This window comes from Oncorhynchus masou, chromosome 5 (assembly GCF_036934945.1).
Source record: "Oncorhynchus masou masou isolate Uvic2021 chromosome 5, UVic_Omas_1.1, whole genome shotgun sequence".
Classification (NCBI taxonomy): domain Eukaryota; kingdom Metazoa; phylum Chordata; class Actinopteri; order Salmoniformes; family Salmonidae; genus Oncorhynchus; species Oncorhynchus masou.
The window spans coordinates 27,750,212-27,768,714 of NC_088216.1; the positions used below are offsets into that span (position 1 = coordinate 27,750,212).

General features: G+C 41.9%; 1 protein-coding gene across 2 annotated transcripts in view; it reads left to right on the forward strand.

Annotated features, from left to right (window-relative positions):
- The window catches only part of LOC135539043 (uncharacterized), a 39,132-nt gene extending 21,382 nt beyond the window's left edge, over positions 1–17,750 (forward strand). The window contains exons 2-5 of one of the 2 annotated variants that reach the window (XM_064964927.1): positions 13,046–13,230; positions 16,301–16,387; positions 16,505–16,840; positions 17,305–17,750. In XM_064964927.1, the coding sequence (XP_064820999.1) occupies positions 16,324–16,387; positions 16,505–16,840; positions 17,305–17,681 (777 nt within the window). In that variant the 5' untranslated portion in view covers positions 13,046–13,230; positions 16,301–16,323 and the 3' untranslated portion in view covers positions 17,682–17,750. The remainder of the gene's footprint in view (positions 1–13,045; positions 13,231–16,300; positions 16,388–16,504; positions 16,841–17,304) is intronic. The other variant, XM_064964933.1, reaches the window with a different exon arrangement.
- The last annotated feature ends 753 nt before the right edge of the window (positions 17,751–18,503 follow it).

Sequence of the window (18,503 nt, forward strand, 5' to 3'; positions counted from 1 at the left end):
ACAACAAGCATCTCTGAGATGGCCACTCCTCCATAGGTTAGAAGGGGAGTACAACAACCGAGCTAATTCTGATTAGAGAGAAAGAGGGATGGGGGGGTGACTTCAGTGGGATGAGTACAGCCTGGTTAGAATCGATGAGTCCTCCACATATCACGTTAAGGCTGGAGAGACGAAGTGAAGTGGTCACGATGACGCTAATAATATCGCTCTTGGATTTCTCAAGTCTAGTGGCAAAACGCTGAAGTGATAGTTCACTCCAATGTACACCCTCAAAACGTGGTCAAATGTCGAGTCCACGTCGCGGACCATTCTGTTTTGGTCCAGCTATGTTTTTCAATTCCAGATGAGAGGGAAAGATCGAATTCGCCTTAATCATATGAAAGTTAAGGCATGTAGCTGGTTCTACACACCAGATGACAGGGGATGTGCACCAATATCAACGTTGGACTGCTTCTGAGGTCTGAAAGAATCTCGCCAACTTCGATTTTGGGGTGAACTATCCACGTTAACATGTGGTCACCCTCTCCATACGGACAGAATTGTGCAGAGCGACACGTCAGTGCATCAAAGGCACAAAATGCCAGCCACCTCTCAGTGAGAGCTATCTAGACTTCCATGAACTGTCATGATTAGAAAATCAATACAGTGACATTTCAAACATGAGGCCAAATGCCCTTAGCAATTAGTCAGCTGGTGAAAGAGAGACAGCAATTTGAGCCTGACACTTTGTCCTAGCGACATTTATTAGACCATTTTTCTTGTCAACAATCATTCCAAAGCTCTCTATAACTATAGGTATATAGGCAATCTGTATAGGCAGATAAGTCTCTTGGCTGCTGTGTTGGCTATGGCTATTGTCCAGCTAATCATCATTTTGAGAGACTGAGGGTTTTGTTATTCTAGTGATGGTCAGCTGTAAATGGTTCGCTGATAACCATTGATGAAACTATTATGATGTGGCCACAGATGGCGGGGCTAACTTAATCGAGCGCCTTTCAGTCCCTTTATGGTCGTACAGCATCTGTAGCGTCGCTATCGGCCCTAGGCTAACTGCTGTGACGATGCTGCTTTAATATCAATCGATATATCGCCATCCAGTTTCTGACAACGGTGTTTATTCCAATCAGAAATGTGTTAAGTGGAGCGATATGACCTTCAATGACAGCTAGAGACTGAGAATGGATCAATGGTCCCATGGACAGATAACAACGGGAGTTTTACATTGATTATGAAGCTCTATGCATTGTATATCCACAGACGAATCGAATGTATACTGAACAAAAATAGAAACGCAGCGATTTTACTGAGTTACATTTCATATAAGGAAATCAGTTAATTGACACATTTCTTAGGCCCTAATCTATGGATTTCACATGACTGGGCAGGGGCACAGCCATTGGTGGGCCTTGAGAGCCAGGCCCAGCCAATCAGTATGGGTTTTTCCCCCAAAAAGGGCTTTATTACAGACAGAAATACTAAATTTCATCCGCTGTCCGGGTGGCTGGTTTAAGTCGATCCCGCAGGTGAAAAAAGAAGGATGTGGAAGTCCTGGACTGGTGTGGTTACACATGGTCTGCGGTTGTGAGGCCGGTTTGACGTGCTGCCAAATTCTCTAAAACAACGTTGGAGGCGGCTTATGGTAGAGAAATGAACATTCAATTTTCTGGAAACAGCTCTGGTGGATATTCCTGCAGTCAGCATGCCAATTGCATGCTCTCTCAAAACCTGAGACATGTATGGCATTGTGTTGTATGACACAACTGCACATTTTAGAGTGGCCTTCTATTGCCGCCAGCACAAGTTGCACCTGTGTAATGATCATGCTGTTTAATCAGTTTCTTGATATGCCACACCTGTCAGGTGGAAGGATTATCTTGGCAAATGAGAAATGTTCACTAACAGGGATATAAACAAATTAGTGCACAACATTTTAGAGAAATAATATTTTTGTGTGTATGGAACATTTCTGGGATCTTTTATTTCAGTTCCTGAAACATGGGACCAACACTTTACATGTTGCTTTTATATTTTTGTTCAGTATAATATTTAATGAAGTCTAAGGTCAACTGTACGTTACATGGATAGCCATGATTATGATACTAATTCATATATCAAAAGAAGGATGTAAGTGTAAGTTCAATAGCAAGTGACATGGATAGAACATTTTAAGGATGCCCCCTGTTTGCCAGTTGGCCTCTCCTGTCTAAATGTCTTCACTGGGCTTTCACTGTTCAGTTTAACACCAACCCTTAGTGGGACATGTCCCCTTCTCCTCTGTCAGGAAAAGACAGGAAAGTCTGAATCATAAATATTCATAAATATCTCTTATACACTTTCAGGGATTCAGGTCCCCTCGAAAAAAAAGTGACAGACTACTTGATGGAAAGTTGAGTCGACAGCATTTTAGATGAAAATAAGAATATAAAACTTCTCTAGGTCTTGAAAACAGATCAAAACAAAGAGCCCAATATTAACCTATGGGCATTAGGCAGTGACATCAAGATAGAAACAATATCAAGAGAGGGTTTATGGTCCAAACAACCTAGCAAAGTCATTCAATACCAACATGCAAGAGCTTTTGCCTTAACAAGTTCTGACAAAGACTGCATAATGCAGAAGTACATCGACCCATACTACCATTTTACCACCCCACTTTAATAACAGGAGAAAGATAGAGTCTTGCTGTATAACAGCATAGAATGACAGAAATGCCACTATCTGACATGACAGAAATAACAAAAGTCCTATACTTTAATGAGATTATGTCCATTCAAGCATGGCCATCAAGTGACGATCAAATGAGAGTAAAACACAGTATTTCCTCATCTACTCAACCCCCCTCTATGTCTGATCTAATTGCAGGCGCCTGTCCGCAGTCTCAGTGTGATCTCTGTCCTTATGCACTGTGGTACAGGCGCAGGGCTGCCTTTACGATAAGTAGCGGTGTAGAGGCGGATGGCTCGTAAAGCAGATAAATGACCGTCGCAATCAGAGGTTAAGGTGTCCTCAAAGTTTAGGGGCTTAGAGACGGAGAGGCCTAAAGTTAGGGCAGATTGGCCCTTGGGGTTGTATGTGGTTGACAAGTGCATTAGTGGTCCGTACGAGCCCTAGAGGCCTAGTCCATTAGACCTGTGTCGCTAATGTATTTGCGTCCCGAGCTGGAGTAAACAAATGCCAAATCTGTCATTTCTCAGTGAAGCGTGCATGCATGCACAAAATGTACAGTATGTGCTTCTACGTACAGTGTGTCTGTGTTTGCATGCATGTGTGCGCACGCACACACACACACACACACACACACACACACACACACACACACACACACACACACACACACACACACGTCTCCACAACCACAGTCCCTACTCTCCAGTGAATAAGATATGGACCATGGCGTCAGTGGATTTACATTATTGATCAGGTTTATTTCAGAGATTATTATCCTCTCAATGAAGCATACTGTGCTTTCAGAAAGTATTCACACCCTTTGACTTATTCTACATTTTGTTGTGTTACAGCCTGAATTCAAAACCGTTACAGAGTCCAATGGCTGTGATGGGAGTAAACTGAGGATTGATCAACAACATTGTAGTTACTCCACAATACTATCATAAATGACAGAGTGGAAAGAATGAAGCTTGTACAGAATAAAACATATTCCAAAATATGCATCCTGTATGCAATAAGGCACTAAAGTAAAACTACATAGAATGTGGCAAAGAAATGTACTTTATGCCCTGAATACAAAGTGTTACACTACTGGTCAAACGTTTAAGAACACTTACTCATTCAAGGGTTTTTCTTTATTTTTTACTATTTTCTACATTATGGAAAAATAGTGAAGACATCAAAACTATGAAATAACACATAGAATCATGTAGTAACCAAAAAAGTGTTAAACTAATCAAAATATGTTATATTTCAGATTCTTCAAATAGCCACCCTTTGCCTTGATGACAGCTTTGCACACTCTTGTCATTCGCTCAACCAGCTTCACCTGGAAAGCTTTTCCAAAAGTCTTAAAGGAGTTCCCACATATGCTGAGCACTTGTTGGCTGCTTTTCCTTCATTCTGCGGTCCAACTCATCCCAAACCATCTCAATTGGGTTGAGGTTGGGTGATTGTGGAAGCCAGATCATCTGATGCAGCACTCAATCACCCTCCTTCTTGGTCAAATAGCCCTTACACAGCCTGGTGTGTTGGGTCACTGTCCTATTGAAAAACAAAAACACTAACTGCAAACCAGATGGGATGGCATATCGCAGCAGAATGTTGTGGTAGCCTTGCTGGCTTAGTGTGCCTTGAATTCTAAATAAATCACTGACAGCGTTACCAGCAAAGCACCCCCACACCATCACACCTCCTCCTCCATGTTTCACAGTGGGAACCACACATGTGGAGATCATCCGTTCACCTAATCCACGTCTCAAAAAGAATCAGCGTTTGGAACCATAAATCTCACATATTTCCACTTTTCTAATGTCCATTGCTCATGTTTCTTGGCCCAAGCAAGTCTCTTATTATTGTTGTCCTTTAGAGGTTTCTTTGCAGCAATCAACCATGAAGGCCTGATTCACACAGTCTCACAGTCTCATATGAACAGTTGATGTTGATATGTCTGTTACTTGAACTCTGAAGCATTTATTTGGGCTGAAATGTCTGGTGGTGCTAACTCTAATGAACTGACCCTCTGCAGCAGAGGTAACTCTGGGTCTTCCTTTCCTCTGGCAGTCCTCATGAGAGCAAGTTTCATCATAGCGTTAGATGGTTTTTGTGACTGCACTTGAGGAAACTTTAAAAGTTCTTGAATTTTTCCGGATTGACTGGCCTTCATGACAAAGTATGATGGACTGTCATTTCTCTTTCCTTATTTGAGCTGTTCTTGCCATAATATGGACTTGGTTTTTTACCAAATAGGGATCTCTTTTTAATACCACCCCTACCTTGTCACAACACAACTGATTGGCTCAAACACATTAAGAAAGAAAGAACTTCCACAAATGAACTTTTAACAAGGCACACCTGTTAATTGAAATGCATTCCAGGTGACTACTGTACCTCATGAAGCTGGTTGAGAGAATGCCAAGATTGTGCAAATCTGTCATCAAGGTAAAGGGTGGCTACTTTGAAGAATCCCAAATATAAATACATTTAGATTTTTTTGGTTACTACATGATTCCATATGTGTTCTTTCAAAGTTTTGTAGAAAATAGTAAATATTAATAAAAACCCTTGAATGAGTAGGTGTTCTAAACCTTGTGACCAGTAGTGTATGTTTGGGGCAAATCCAACACAACACATCACATCACCGAGTACCACTCTTCATATCTTCAAACATGGTGGTGGCTGCATCATGTTATGAGTATGTTTGTCATCGGCAAGGACTATGGAGCTTTTTTAGGTGAAAAAGAAAGAAATCTTAGAGGAAAACCTGGCTCAGTCTGTTTTCCAACAGACACTGGATTACTTACCAAGACCAATCACCTGAGTGGCCTAGTTACTGTTTTGGAATAAATCAGCTTGAAAATCTATGGCAAGACTTGAACATTTGGAATAAGTCAAGGGGTATGAATACTTTCTGAAGGCACTGTATATGAATGGACAAAGCCATCAATCAAGTGCCACCATTCATATGTGAAAATTCAATAGCACATTGAAGCCAAATGAAGTCGGTTAAAGGTGAACTGCACTCACCTATTATGAACGTGTTTCTTACGGTGCTCATTACGAAATGCAGCGGCCATTACTGAAGCCCAAACGAGAGTTGTCTTTAGGGTGTGGTTTAATGTGGGTGTTTATTGGGTGTGTCTTTGCCATTCAATCACAACAAACAAACAAGGGCAGTAGTGAGTAACGTAGTGACAGCAAAGTAAGCTAGGCTAGCTTTGCTATGGAGAGAAGTTTTGAAGTTGAGGATGTGTTCCTGCTAATTCAGATCTGCTGAATTGAGGACGTGTTCCTGCTAATGATCTGCTAATTCAGTTCTATACAGTATGTCGGCTAAAGCTTTCGCAAACCTTGTGTTTCGCCAACCTGACAGCAGCGAGCAAGCACAGCTTGGGAATAGTCTAGCTAGCTAGCTGATATTTCTGTCAAATCACAGTTATGCCAAGATAGCAAAAAGTGTCTGGAATGTGTTTCATGAGACACTCGTTATACAACACCTTACTACGAAAGTAGCTTGCAACTTTAAGTTTTATTATGGTCATGTAAAGGCGTGTTACCGTGGAAATGATATCAACAACTGCAAGTTGAATGACCGGTCTTCAGTCAACTCAGCTTTCAACATATAACGAGCTAGTTTTGTCTCTCTCATCTCGTTTATTCCAAAAAATATCTGTCCTCACTCTGGTAGCATATGGACAAACATTAAGAATAAGCTACGTGGTGAGTTTATGCCTATTTGGCAGTAAGCGAGATGAATTGATTGTGCTACTTTGTATGCGTTGTTTGTTGGCAACCTTGTACTTTACAACGTTTTTGGAACAGATTCCTGTTGGAACATTCCATATACCCACCCTTAGGGAGAGGCTATTTATTTAGCTAGATCCCAGTATCATAGCTATCTAGCTAGTTACTCACCACACACCAGTCACAGCTGTCGTACGTTTGTTGTATGTAATACATTCTTTGCCATCTTGCGCAACATTGTTGAATGTATTAGAAGTTTGCACCAACTTTGTGGAAGCCAATTTTCACTATGCTAAGCAAGTGTCCATGCTTTACAGACTGGACAACATGTCCACAACACATGGCAGCTGGGGGCGGATCCCACCTTGTTGTCTTTTTGCAAATTGGACATTATTAGCAAAAGTGGGCATGTATATGTAAGTTTTTTATTTATTTTTTATTAACAACAAATCAATACATAAAGCACATGAGGGAACACAAGCATACATAGATTACAAACAATGGACAATCGAGCTAGGGGGTACAATATCACATTACAATTACACAAGGACCTTAAAGGACATGCATATACTTACAATCATAACAGCTTTTTTGTTAGTAGAGCATTTAACCGTCATAAAAACAGTTCAATTTCTTTTTGTAGGGTACGAAAATGTGGTTTTCTGTTTGTAAATTTACATTTGTGTATACGAAATTTGGCCAAAAGAATAATGAATTTAATTACATAAAAATCTTTCAGCTTATTTCTATTGTATGTAAAGAATCCAAACAGTACATCTCTCCACAATAGTGTCAAATCTTCATAAACGTCTTCAATTATAAACCTACTGATGTCTTGCCACAGTTTTCTTGCATGCATACAATGCCAAAAAAGATGCAACACTGTTTCTGGGTGGTCATTACAAAAGGAGCAATTTGAGTTTATGTTTTCCTTAAACTTCTTCATATAGTGATTGGCAGGATGATATTTATGAATAATTTTAAAGGAAACTTCCTTAATTTTGTTAACAAGTAGGTATGTGTGTGGCAACATCCAAACTTTTTTCTAACAGATATTATCAATAAATCCATTCCAATAAGGCATGACATAAGGTATAGATACAACAGCCTGCTGAAACAAGGATCGTATCGCTCTGTTGTTGAATGGACCAAAAGAGAACAAATCTTTCCTACTGATGAGTCAACAGGGTCAACAGAAGGTAGGCTCTGAGGGTCAGGTCTTGACACGTTCCTGAATGACATAGCAACACCTGAGGGAATGGCATCTAAAACAAACAGCAAAATCTTTAGGTGTTACAGGGACCTTGTAAAGTGATAAGAATTCTTTATAACTGAGTAAAAGACCCTCTGCATTTACCAGTTCGCTCACCAATAGGATATTAGGTATTTTAGGTATAGGTATTTTTATACATTATATAATACAATATATCCCGATTATTCCATATATAATATCTGTGTGGAGAAAAATTGTGTTTATAAATTAAGGACCATGACAAGAAAACCTGCAGATGAAAAGCAGAAAATTTCACTGGAACTTTGTCAATATTATAATTGCAAAACAACATGAAGTTAAGGCCACCAAAAGTTGAGAAGACAGAGAAGACATGATGAGGAATACAATTCCAGATAGAAGTGGGTCTTCTTAGGAATTGTTTTATCCAATTGATCTTAAAAGTATTATTTAAAGTAGTAAAGTCCAGAAAATTCAGTCCTCCATTCTCATAAGTGTTCATTACAACAGTTTTCCTAATGCAATGGGTACGGTTTCTCCAAAGAAAGTTGAAAAGCATCTGGTCTATCTCCTTGCTTATTTTACTGTCAAGATATAAAGATAGAGTACCATATGTTAGTCTAGAGATACCTTCAGCCTTGGTTATTAGGACTCTACCTTTTAAAGATAAGTCCGTCTGTAGCCATTGATTTAGTTTCTATATGTAAGTAATCCATACCCAACCCATACTCGTCATGACGCACTCACATCCAAATCTCGTTTTTGGACGAGACTGACATTACTGGTCTTATTTACATTTTGTAGTCAATTTTGACACTATAATTAATGTTTCTGACTCATATCGATGCCACATAGGCCGTTCATAACCAGAGAAGTTGGTTCTAGGAGGCAGTCCCCCTTTATTAAGATGTCGTCTCATGGAGACATAACATGCTCCGTTTGAGTTACTCCAGGAAGTGATATTTCAGGCTCGCTCAGTGCTGCCCCCTCATTGAGTAACTGCCATTAGTTACAAAATGATTCTTAGAACTTCTTCTGTGTGTGATTTAAAAAATAATCGGTTCAAGGACATACATCTGGTGTATTAGAAGCAGTTATTGTTGCCATGATTGTCTTTGATTTTGTATTTTATTTACGCAAAGATTTATCACGAAGATCGGCATTTGTCTATTCGCTATAATGGGGGATCCTATTTTCTGCAAACAATGCCTGCAGTACCCCAGTCACCCTTGAATTTCCATGGTGTCAATGAGAGGGGGCAGAGGTCAAATCAAACTATACGTCATTGTCGTGCACCTCTCAAATGTTGTAACAATGCGCAGGGCTCTGTATAGCTCCACATTGACATGATTGGTTGACGGTACGTGGGGGCAGGAGTTCCTGTATGAACACAAACTTATTTCCTTGACTACTTCCTTCACAATAGCTCTGCGCTGCTCCGCGAAGTGCAAGAAGTAGGTATGCAGACATCGGATTGACCATGCAGCTCCTTTTAGTGGCACTGAGTGCTGCTGTTGCTTACTGTGAGTGGAGGAGCCTGTACAGAACTTTGGGTAGATCTCAATAGTGTAAAGTGGCTTCCTCTCCCATTTATCTGCACTAGGATGAAAATACAGCGCAGGCAAGAGCAACATGGTGGGTATTTTTTGTGTGGAGTCTTTCACCAGTGAAGTGGATGAGGGAAAGGAAACGTGGAAAGCAGCTGCTTTAGAGTATTGAGATGCATCTTCTATGAGAGAAAATCAAAGCCATGTGGCCATCTATGAATGTCAGTTCCTCTGTGTTACTTTGTGTAACAGTCGACCCAGCGTGCCCATTCTTCCACCATGTGTCAATGACTCCCATCCAACGGATATAACATTGTCTGTCATTGGGTTATTGTGGTCGCATGAGGGAGTTGAAGTGGAAGAGATCAGGTCTGATGGGATGTCAAATGGCTTTTCATTGGCCTTTTGGTGGATACAAGCAGGAGAAAGGTTCCCAATAGTCCTCATTCGTAATGTCTCACACATGATGACTCACACATGATGACTCACACATGATAACAATGCTACATTTCGATGTTAGATGTTGTGGTGTAGCTAAATATTAGATGCACAGGAGAGTCCAACCTTACTGTGACTGGTATGTAGAAGTTGAAACAATGCATGAAATTTAAAAAAATGAGAATTCATTCCTTGGGTTTATAAGTTTATAAGGCTGTGCCAAACCTTGACACATGCGACAGAAATGTTCTGGCGAGCTGCTGCGAGCCATAGAATAAACGGCCTATTGATGGGAAAAAGGGGAAGTCCCAAATGTTCCCATATTCTTTCATTGAAATATAGTACAACCCATTTCCTTTAAATTAGCGTTCCTCTTTGAAGAGTTGTTTTCACACTATTGTTTGAGTTCTTAGATGTTTGAAATCAACTCTTCCGTGATAGAAAAGGTCTAAAAACACCCCTGAGTACAGTAACCTGCTGAGGAACTACCTTTAGAAAAGGGGCATACAACACATATACATGAGAAATGGTGATAGGTACAACCAACTCTTTCTTGGCTTACCACTCACTCCATCACTTCTCCATGAAACATCAAAAAAAGACCCATTTCTTTTCTTGTAGCCTTCCAGGCTTGAGTGGGTAGGGAATGTGGTGGGAGTTGGTCAACATTCCATCTCATTTCGAAGATGCCCCTGTGCCCCTGAAGTGGACAAAGCACTGAGAAAAGCTCCATGGAGAGATGGGGATGGAATGGAGAGGGAGAACAGTTACTCGCTTGCCCTTTAGTTAATGGACTAGGCCTAAAAGCTCCTTCTCCTTTCAACTTCTCAGAGGCAGACCGAGTAAAGAGGTCTGGCAGCTCTGCAGGTTCCATGTAACAGCTCTGTCTGTGTAAGCTAACCATCCCCTTTTATTCTTGCTTTGTCCAGTCCTAAGAGAGAGAGAGAGAGAAAAGGGACAGACATTAGAAGACCACTTAAGAAATTCAGCCAGAGAGTATGACCAAAAGATCATTCATTGACCTGTCACTGCTCAGAGGAGCTGAGCTGGCCTGGTTTAAGCGCAAAACTGTAGAGTTTGGAAAACTGTCCTCCAAACTATTGGTGCCAACTTGGTGCCCATCAGAATTCTACATCTCAAACCAAGTTAGTTGAACTTTGCAGAAGATTTGTATAGCTTTGGCTTTAGTCATAATAGTCAGGGCCTAAGGAGTTGAATAACAATTGGTACTTTGGATTGTACTTTTGACTTTGTCCCTTAGGACTCTGGCTCATGATATATGGGAGAAGTGTGATTCATACAGTAAGCTGACCTAGTACACGCTTAAAACAGCCAGGCAAGGATATCTCCAAAATGCCAAAAGGGGAGAAGGATGATGCGCAAGGGCATAAAGTATGTGCTTGATACCGATAGGCCGCTGTCACCTCTGGTCTAGGATTACCACGGAAATGCGATCGTAAATCCACCTGACTAATAACCATGACAACTGCCCAGAGTGCAGGAAGTCATGCCACAGCCTTCACCCAGTGTGGAATTAGTGTCAACTTTTGAAAATGTTAACTTAACGACTTTACGAACTACCTCGGCAAAGTCGCATGAGTCACTCGCATTAGAGACGGATCATTTTAGACACCATTACGGGGACAAAAACTCAGCATTTTGGGATAATCTGGCCCAACAGCAATTATGTATTGGATGAGTGTCGACAAGCTGTGAAAATAAACTGTAACGCAGTGTGTCGTGCCAGGGCGAGAGAGACAGAGATAGAAAGAGTCACCACATTCTGTCATTTGCAGGGAAACGGTTGGATGAAAGTGTGAAATGCAGCGTGGCGTTGTTGGCAAAGATTTCCTGTTGTCGGTGGCGACAACACAGTTATTATTAGACTTCATGTTTTATTCAAAGTTGCTCTTAGCACATGGCTTGTTTCCCATCACATAAGGTTGCTGAGCTGGTGGCAGACCAAACAATTGAGCATTAAAATGCAGATGCACTGAGGAATATACACACCTATCAGAGGAGAGGCATCCAAGCAGCACGTTGCTATATCAACACGGCCTAGTGTGGGGTACAGCACAAAAGGTCAGAACACGGCAGAAAATCTCTTCGTCTCACGCTACCACCATGTTCAATCTCAAACGTAAGCACTGGTTATGGGCTGGTGATGAAGCAGGCAGAGGCTCTCTGTTCTATAGCGGTGTATTGTTTTAGTGGAGATGTAGCCTTCATGTTACTGGAGCCTGCAGCGTCTCCTATATCTTTGTTGTTGGCAGCTACTGCAGTGCTGATGTGGGAGGAGAACTGATGCCCCTAGAGCTGAGACAGTCAGCCTGAACACACACACACACACACACACACACACACACACACAGACGAGAGTACACCATATGCAGTACATACACAGACAGAATAACTGCAGCACACACACACACGCACTTACACGCACACAACACTTCCACACAGCAGACCACATAGGTCCAACAGAGAGGTCAGCCCTGTGGGTCAGCCATCAGTGAAACCCTGCCAGGCTCTCTCTTTGCTGTTGTCTCCCACCCTGGGGTGTTCCACTAGAGGTCATCCACCACTGAGGGGTCAAGGTATAGTCAGAATTCTACATGCATATTGAGTTGCCTCACACCCACAACACTCAAGGGACAGTTTGGGGGACCTGACCTGTTCCCTCAGAGTAGAACTGTCACAGCTTACATACAAGCTCGGCGCAGGAGAAAGGCTTGTCGGGTACAGTGGTTAGTGATTTACTTTGTCCATGGGCGTTTTGTAAACTGACTATCTAAAGGGCACTTCGGAGTGATGAGTGTAGGTGTGTGTCACGCTAGCGCAGAGGGTGATCGTTTTTTTTTTTTAAACTCAGGAAACAAAGTGGCATGAACACTCACTAATGAAGTCTTATCTGTCTAACTGTGTGATGATGATAGATGACTCGAGCAAAAAAGGGTTCAAATGTTTTTGAACTTCGCAAACCTTCGAAAAACTTTATAACACACTCTCAGAGATCCTGTTACTGCAGGATCATTTGCAGAAACATCTGTGTTTTCACCCTTGTTCTACAACATGAATACATTGAGTTACTTGAATATGCTGTCTGTGAGATTGAGATGTCAGTCAAAACACCGTCATAAATGTATAGTACCAAATGTAAAGACACATTCTATCCATTTGACCATGTCTAAGCAATGACTTTGAAAAAGTTAACACTGAAACCTATATCAAGTGAAAGTACTTCCTTCTTATGAATGAGCCAATCACGTGAGTGGGAGTGATTTCTGCAACAACACTCTCACCCTTTGATGTTGGCACCCAATCAGATCAACATCTCCTATTGTATGACAGTTTCCCTTGACTTATCATTAACCCATCACTCTCTCTGTCACACACACTTTCTCTCACTCTCTTTCAGAACAGCAGCAAGAGGTAGTTATGAGACATACCCTTCTCAGAGATAAGTACAGCAGCCCCACAAAGCCTCCTTACCTTGCTAAAGGAACCTACAAGGACATGGGAGGATTTATTTGAGAAGGAGCTCAGAAGGACTCAGAAACAGTTACTCAAAGAAGCAAGGGACAAGCACTACTTCACATTGGGGTGAGTCAAGTTTGCTTCTGTATCCGTCAGACCTATCGCAATATAACTTATCTAGCTGTACTTTTAAAGTGTACAAAACACTCTTTCCGTGACAAATTGACCAGGTGAATCCAGGTGAAAGCTATGATCCGATATTGATGTTACTTGTTAAATCCACTTCAATCAGTGTAGATGAAGGGGAGGAGACAGGTTAAATAAGGATTTTTAAGCCTTGAGAAAATTGAGACATGGATTGTGTATGTGTGCCATTAAGAGTGTGAATGGGCAAGACAAAGATTTAAGCGCCTTTGAAAAGGGTATGGTAGTAGGTGCCAAGCACACCGGTTTGTGTCAAGAACGGCAACGCTGCTGGGTTTTCACGCTCAACAGTTTCCCAGTCTACCACCCAAAGGAATCCAGCCAACTTGTCAAAACTACGGGATGGGATGGAGTTTTGGCCTTTCCATGGTGACATCACATTTATCAATAAAACCGCTATTCGCTTTTAAAATAAAATTTGATTTTTGTCAACAAAAATCTATTATAATCGAGACATGGGTGGAATAAATCATGTTTATCTTGAACAAATATAAATGAAACAAGGTTTTCATTATGGTTTATGTTTGGTTGAACTGAACAAATTGGAAAGACTAATTCTACATACAGAATTTTATGGAAATGAGCCCAATTGAACCAAATTCAGGCCGGTCTACACACCACATGAGACAGAGTTTTACTGTGTGTGTGTTGCAAATGTATTTCTTGCTCTTGATGTGTACTGTCTTCCTGTCCTTCTTGGGTGCACACACATCGCAGCGCTTCTTCTTGTTGCCACCGGCTGCAATCTAGAATGATTAAAACATTTAGTTCAGGAATTTTACTTAACATATCACTAACATATAGTTACAGCAGGCCAAGGTAGGAGAGTCAGACACACACACATGAAACAACATCACTCACACTTACTTCTGGTATTGGAGTTGTTGGGTTCTGTGGGTCGGGTGGATGGGGCACCACCATCCTTCTCCTGAATGTAATAACATTCTGCAGATTCCTACTAGATAGTGTGTAGTTTCACACACTGTAAAGAGTGCGAGAAAAGCGGGAGACAGGCAGACAGGCAAAGAGAGACAGGGTATTGATGCTATGCTGAAGAGGAAGACAGAGTGAAGGCACATAGCAAACCTTTTGTTCCATTAAAAAAAAACTAGTTTTCACCTATACACACACACTTTTCCACACGTGTATTACCCCCGGGTCCAGTCGACCCAAACACCACATATGTAATGTACAGCACCAGTCAAAAGTTTGGACACACCTACTCATTCAAAGGTTTTTCTTTATTTTACAATTCTCTACTTTGTAGAATTGTCACGCCCTGACCGTAGAGAGCGTTTTATGTCTCTATTTTGGTTTGGTCAGGGTGTGATTTGGGTGATTTGGGTGGGCAGTCTATGTTCCATGTTCTATGATTTTCTATTTCTATGTGTTTGGCCGGGTGTGGTTCTCAATTAGAGGCAGCTGTCTATCATTGTCTCTGATTGAGAACCATACTTAGTTAGCCTTTTCCCACCTGTGTGTTGTAGGTAATTATTTTTCCGTGTACCTCGGTTGCGTCACGGTCTTTGCTGGGTTTTTTTTTATTGTTTTGGTTTCACTTTCATTAACTGATGTGGAACTACATGCACGGCTGCGCCTTGGTCGATTTATGACAGGGAGTTTGAGGATAGCGAGCGTGACAAGAATTACAGTGAATACATCAAAACTATGAAATAATACATATGGAATCATGTAGTAACCAATAAAGTGTTAAATAAATCTAAATATATTTTATATTTGAGATTCTTCAAATACCCTTTGCCTTGATGACAGCTTTTCACACTCTTGGCATTCTCTCAACCATCTTTATGAGGTTGCCACCTGGAATGCATTTGAATTAACAGGTGTGCCTTCTTAAAAGTTAATTTGTGGACTGTATTTCCTTCTCAATGCGTTTGAGCCAATCATTTTTTATTGTGACAAGGTAGGGGTGCTATACAGAATATAGCCCTATTTGGTAAAAGATCAAGTCCATATTATGGCAAGAACAGCTCAAATAAGCGAAGGGAAATGACAGTCAAGGAGACACAAGATGAATACCTAGGATAGGATAAAGTAATCCTTCTCACCCCCCCCCCTTAAATTATTTAGATGCACTATTGTAAAGTGGCTGTTCCACTGGATGTCATAAGGTGAATTCACCAATTTGTAAGTCGCTCTGGATAAGAGCGTCTGCCAAATGACTTAAATGTAAATGTAATGTATGTCAATTACTTTAAGACATGAAGGTCAGTCAATACGAAACATTTCAATAACTTTGAAAGCTTCTTCAAGTGCAGTCACAAAAACCATCAAACACAAATAAATGCTTCACGGCGTTCAAGTAAGACCCATCTCAATATCAACTGTTTAGAGGAGACTGCATGAATCAGGCCTTAATGGTTGAGTTGCTGCAACAACAAAAAACACTACTAAAGTACACCAATGAGAAGAAGAGACTTTCTTGAGCCAAGAAACACGATTAATGGACATTAGACTGGTGGAAATCTGTTCTTTGGTATGATGAGTCCAAATTTTATATTTTTGGTTCCATTTGCCATGTCTTTGTGAGACGCAGAGCAGGTGAACGAATGATCTCTGCATGTGTGGTACCCACTGGGAAGCATGGAGGAGGAGGTGTGATGGTGTGGGTGTGCTTTTCTGGTAACACTGTCAGTGATTTATTTATAATTCAAGGCACACTTAACCAGCATGGCTACCACGGCATTCTGCAGCGATATGCCATCCAATCGGTTTCCGCTTAGAGGGACTATCATTTGTTTTTCAACAGGACAATGACCCAAAACACACCTCCAGGCTCTGTAAGGACTATTTGAAGATGTAGGAGAGTGACGTAGTGTTGCATCAGATATGTACTTTTCTTGTAAGGATCAATCAGTTGCATGAATAAGTGCACTGTGTTTGCAACAGGTGAAGGTGAATATCCGGTAGACTGAGTGAGAGGGACGTACTAGTTTAACATGACCAATGTGTAACTTATGTCTCTCTATAGGAGATCAAGTCAGGAGACACAAGATGAACCTATTCACTCAGCAAACTGTGATACTTTGGCTCTGTGTTGCTGTCACGCTCACGACAGGTAAGCAAATCAAGTTGAAACACTTCATAACATAAAATGGAATGGTTTAAGTCAGGAACAAGCATTAGTAGAGCACAGCCATTCCAAGTCCAACTCCAATATCTCCTTAATCCACAGAGCTGGTGAAGCTAAGCACGGTTGACTCTCTGATTGTGCCATGTCACCAGAGTGTTACCCTCCAATGCAGAATCTCCACCTTCCGGGAGGGGCTGTCAATCTATCATCTGGCCTGGTTCGGGCAGGACGGGAAGTGCCTGTGTGATGTTAACGCGACTGGAGTGATGGGGACCCACCCAGGGAACACACCTAGTGCCATGGAGTGTAGTTATACCCCACAGACACAGCTGAACCTGACTCTGCTGCAGGTACAGCCACTGGAGCAGGGAAAGTACTTGTGCAAGCTGCGCTCCAATCAAGGAGTAAAGGAGGTCACCACAACGGTGAAGCTGCAAGGCGAGTGTCCTAGCCCATTCTCACTCATGTAATACTGTCATAACCTAGACATCTGTCAAGCATGTATTCCCGAAGACTTTGACAAGAGGCTGGTGGGAGGAGCTATAGGAGGACTGGCTCATTGGCTGGAATGGGTTAAATGGAATAGTAGTCATGTTTGACTGTTCCATTAATTCCATTCCAGCCATTACAATGAGCCAGTCCTCCTATAGCTCCTCCCACCAGCCTCCTCTGCAATTGGTATTTTGCACTGTTTGTCAATATTGCATATAGGTCAGTGGTAGCAAATGGACATTGCCTAACCACCAGGAAGTACAAGGCACTTTATAGTGCCTCCACTGAGCAAAATGTATGACTAATGGTGTCAGGGGGCTTACGGAAGTGCATTGCACCATTTCTCAAGAACCCCCCCACCTCAGCCATATTCTTTGTGTTTAAAAAAAACTTGCTCTGTTTCCATTCAGAGTGCTACAGGAAGGCCCAGTCCAGCGTCAGTGATGAGGGCCCAACCTGCACCTTCACTGAGGTCTACCCTGATGGAGAGGTGCACTGGTTCCAGGGACCCAACAATGTGACTGGGGACCCTAAAATCAAAACTAAACAAGTGAAGGATGGAACATTTTTGACAATAACTAGTTCTCTGAATAGAAAGACCATCTCTGGGGAAGGGGCCTACAACTGCTCCCTGTGGATCCCCAGTACCGGAGCCTACCTGACCAGCAGCTTGGTACCAGAGCATGGTGAAGCCAGGGTTGAGGAGCCCAATGCCAACGGGGCAGGGGCCATTGGTCCTGTGTGGAAAACCTTTCTAGTCCTCCTGAGTACTCTCTTCCTGGTGTGATGTCTGAAAACGAACTTTAGCAAATGGACCAGGAAGCGCCAGGATCAATTAATAAAAATATGGAAGAGCCATTGTGTGAGGTTCCTTTCACGGTCCAAAAGTTTCCTTGGCTGCGTAGAAAAAGGAAATGATGTCCAGATGAGAGAGGCTGATAACCTGGTGGAAAACGGGTAGAACTGTCAACCTATTGTGAACGCACCCTTGTTGGTCTGCCAGTGCCAGGTGTATGTGATTGTTAACAAAGCTTACTTCACCCTCATTTCGGTAAAAGAGCTTTGGATGCATGGACCCGGAAAAAACACCAGTCTCAACGTCAACAGTGATGAGGCGACTCCGGGATGCTGGCCTTCAGGCAGACTTCCTTTGTCCAGTGTCTCTTATTTTGCCCATCTTCATCTTTTCTTTTTATTGGCCAGTCTGAGTTATGGCCTTTTCTTTGCCAGAAGGCCAGATTCTGGAGTTGCCTCTTCACTGTTGACATAGAGACTGGTGTTTTGCAGGTACTATTTAAGGAAGCTGCCAGTTGAGGACTTGTGAGGCGTCTGTTTCTCAAACTAGACACTCTAATGTACTTGTCCTCTTGCTCAGTTGTGCACCGGGGCTTCACATTCCTCTTTCTATTCTGGTTAGGGCCAGTTTGCGCTGTTCTGTGAAGGGAGTACTACACAGCGCTGTACGAGATCTTCAGTTTCTTGGCAATTTCTCACATGGAATAGCCTTCATTTCTCAGAACACGAATAGACTGACGAGTTTCATTAGAAAATGATTTGTTTCCGGCCATTTTGAGCCTGTAATTGAACCCACAAATGCTGATGCTCCAGA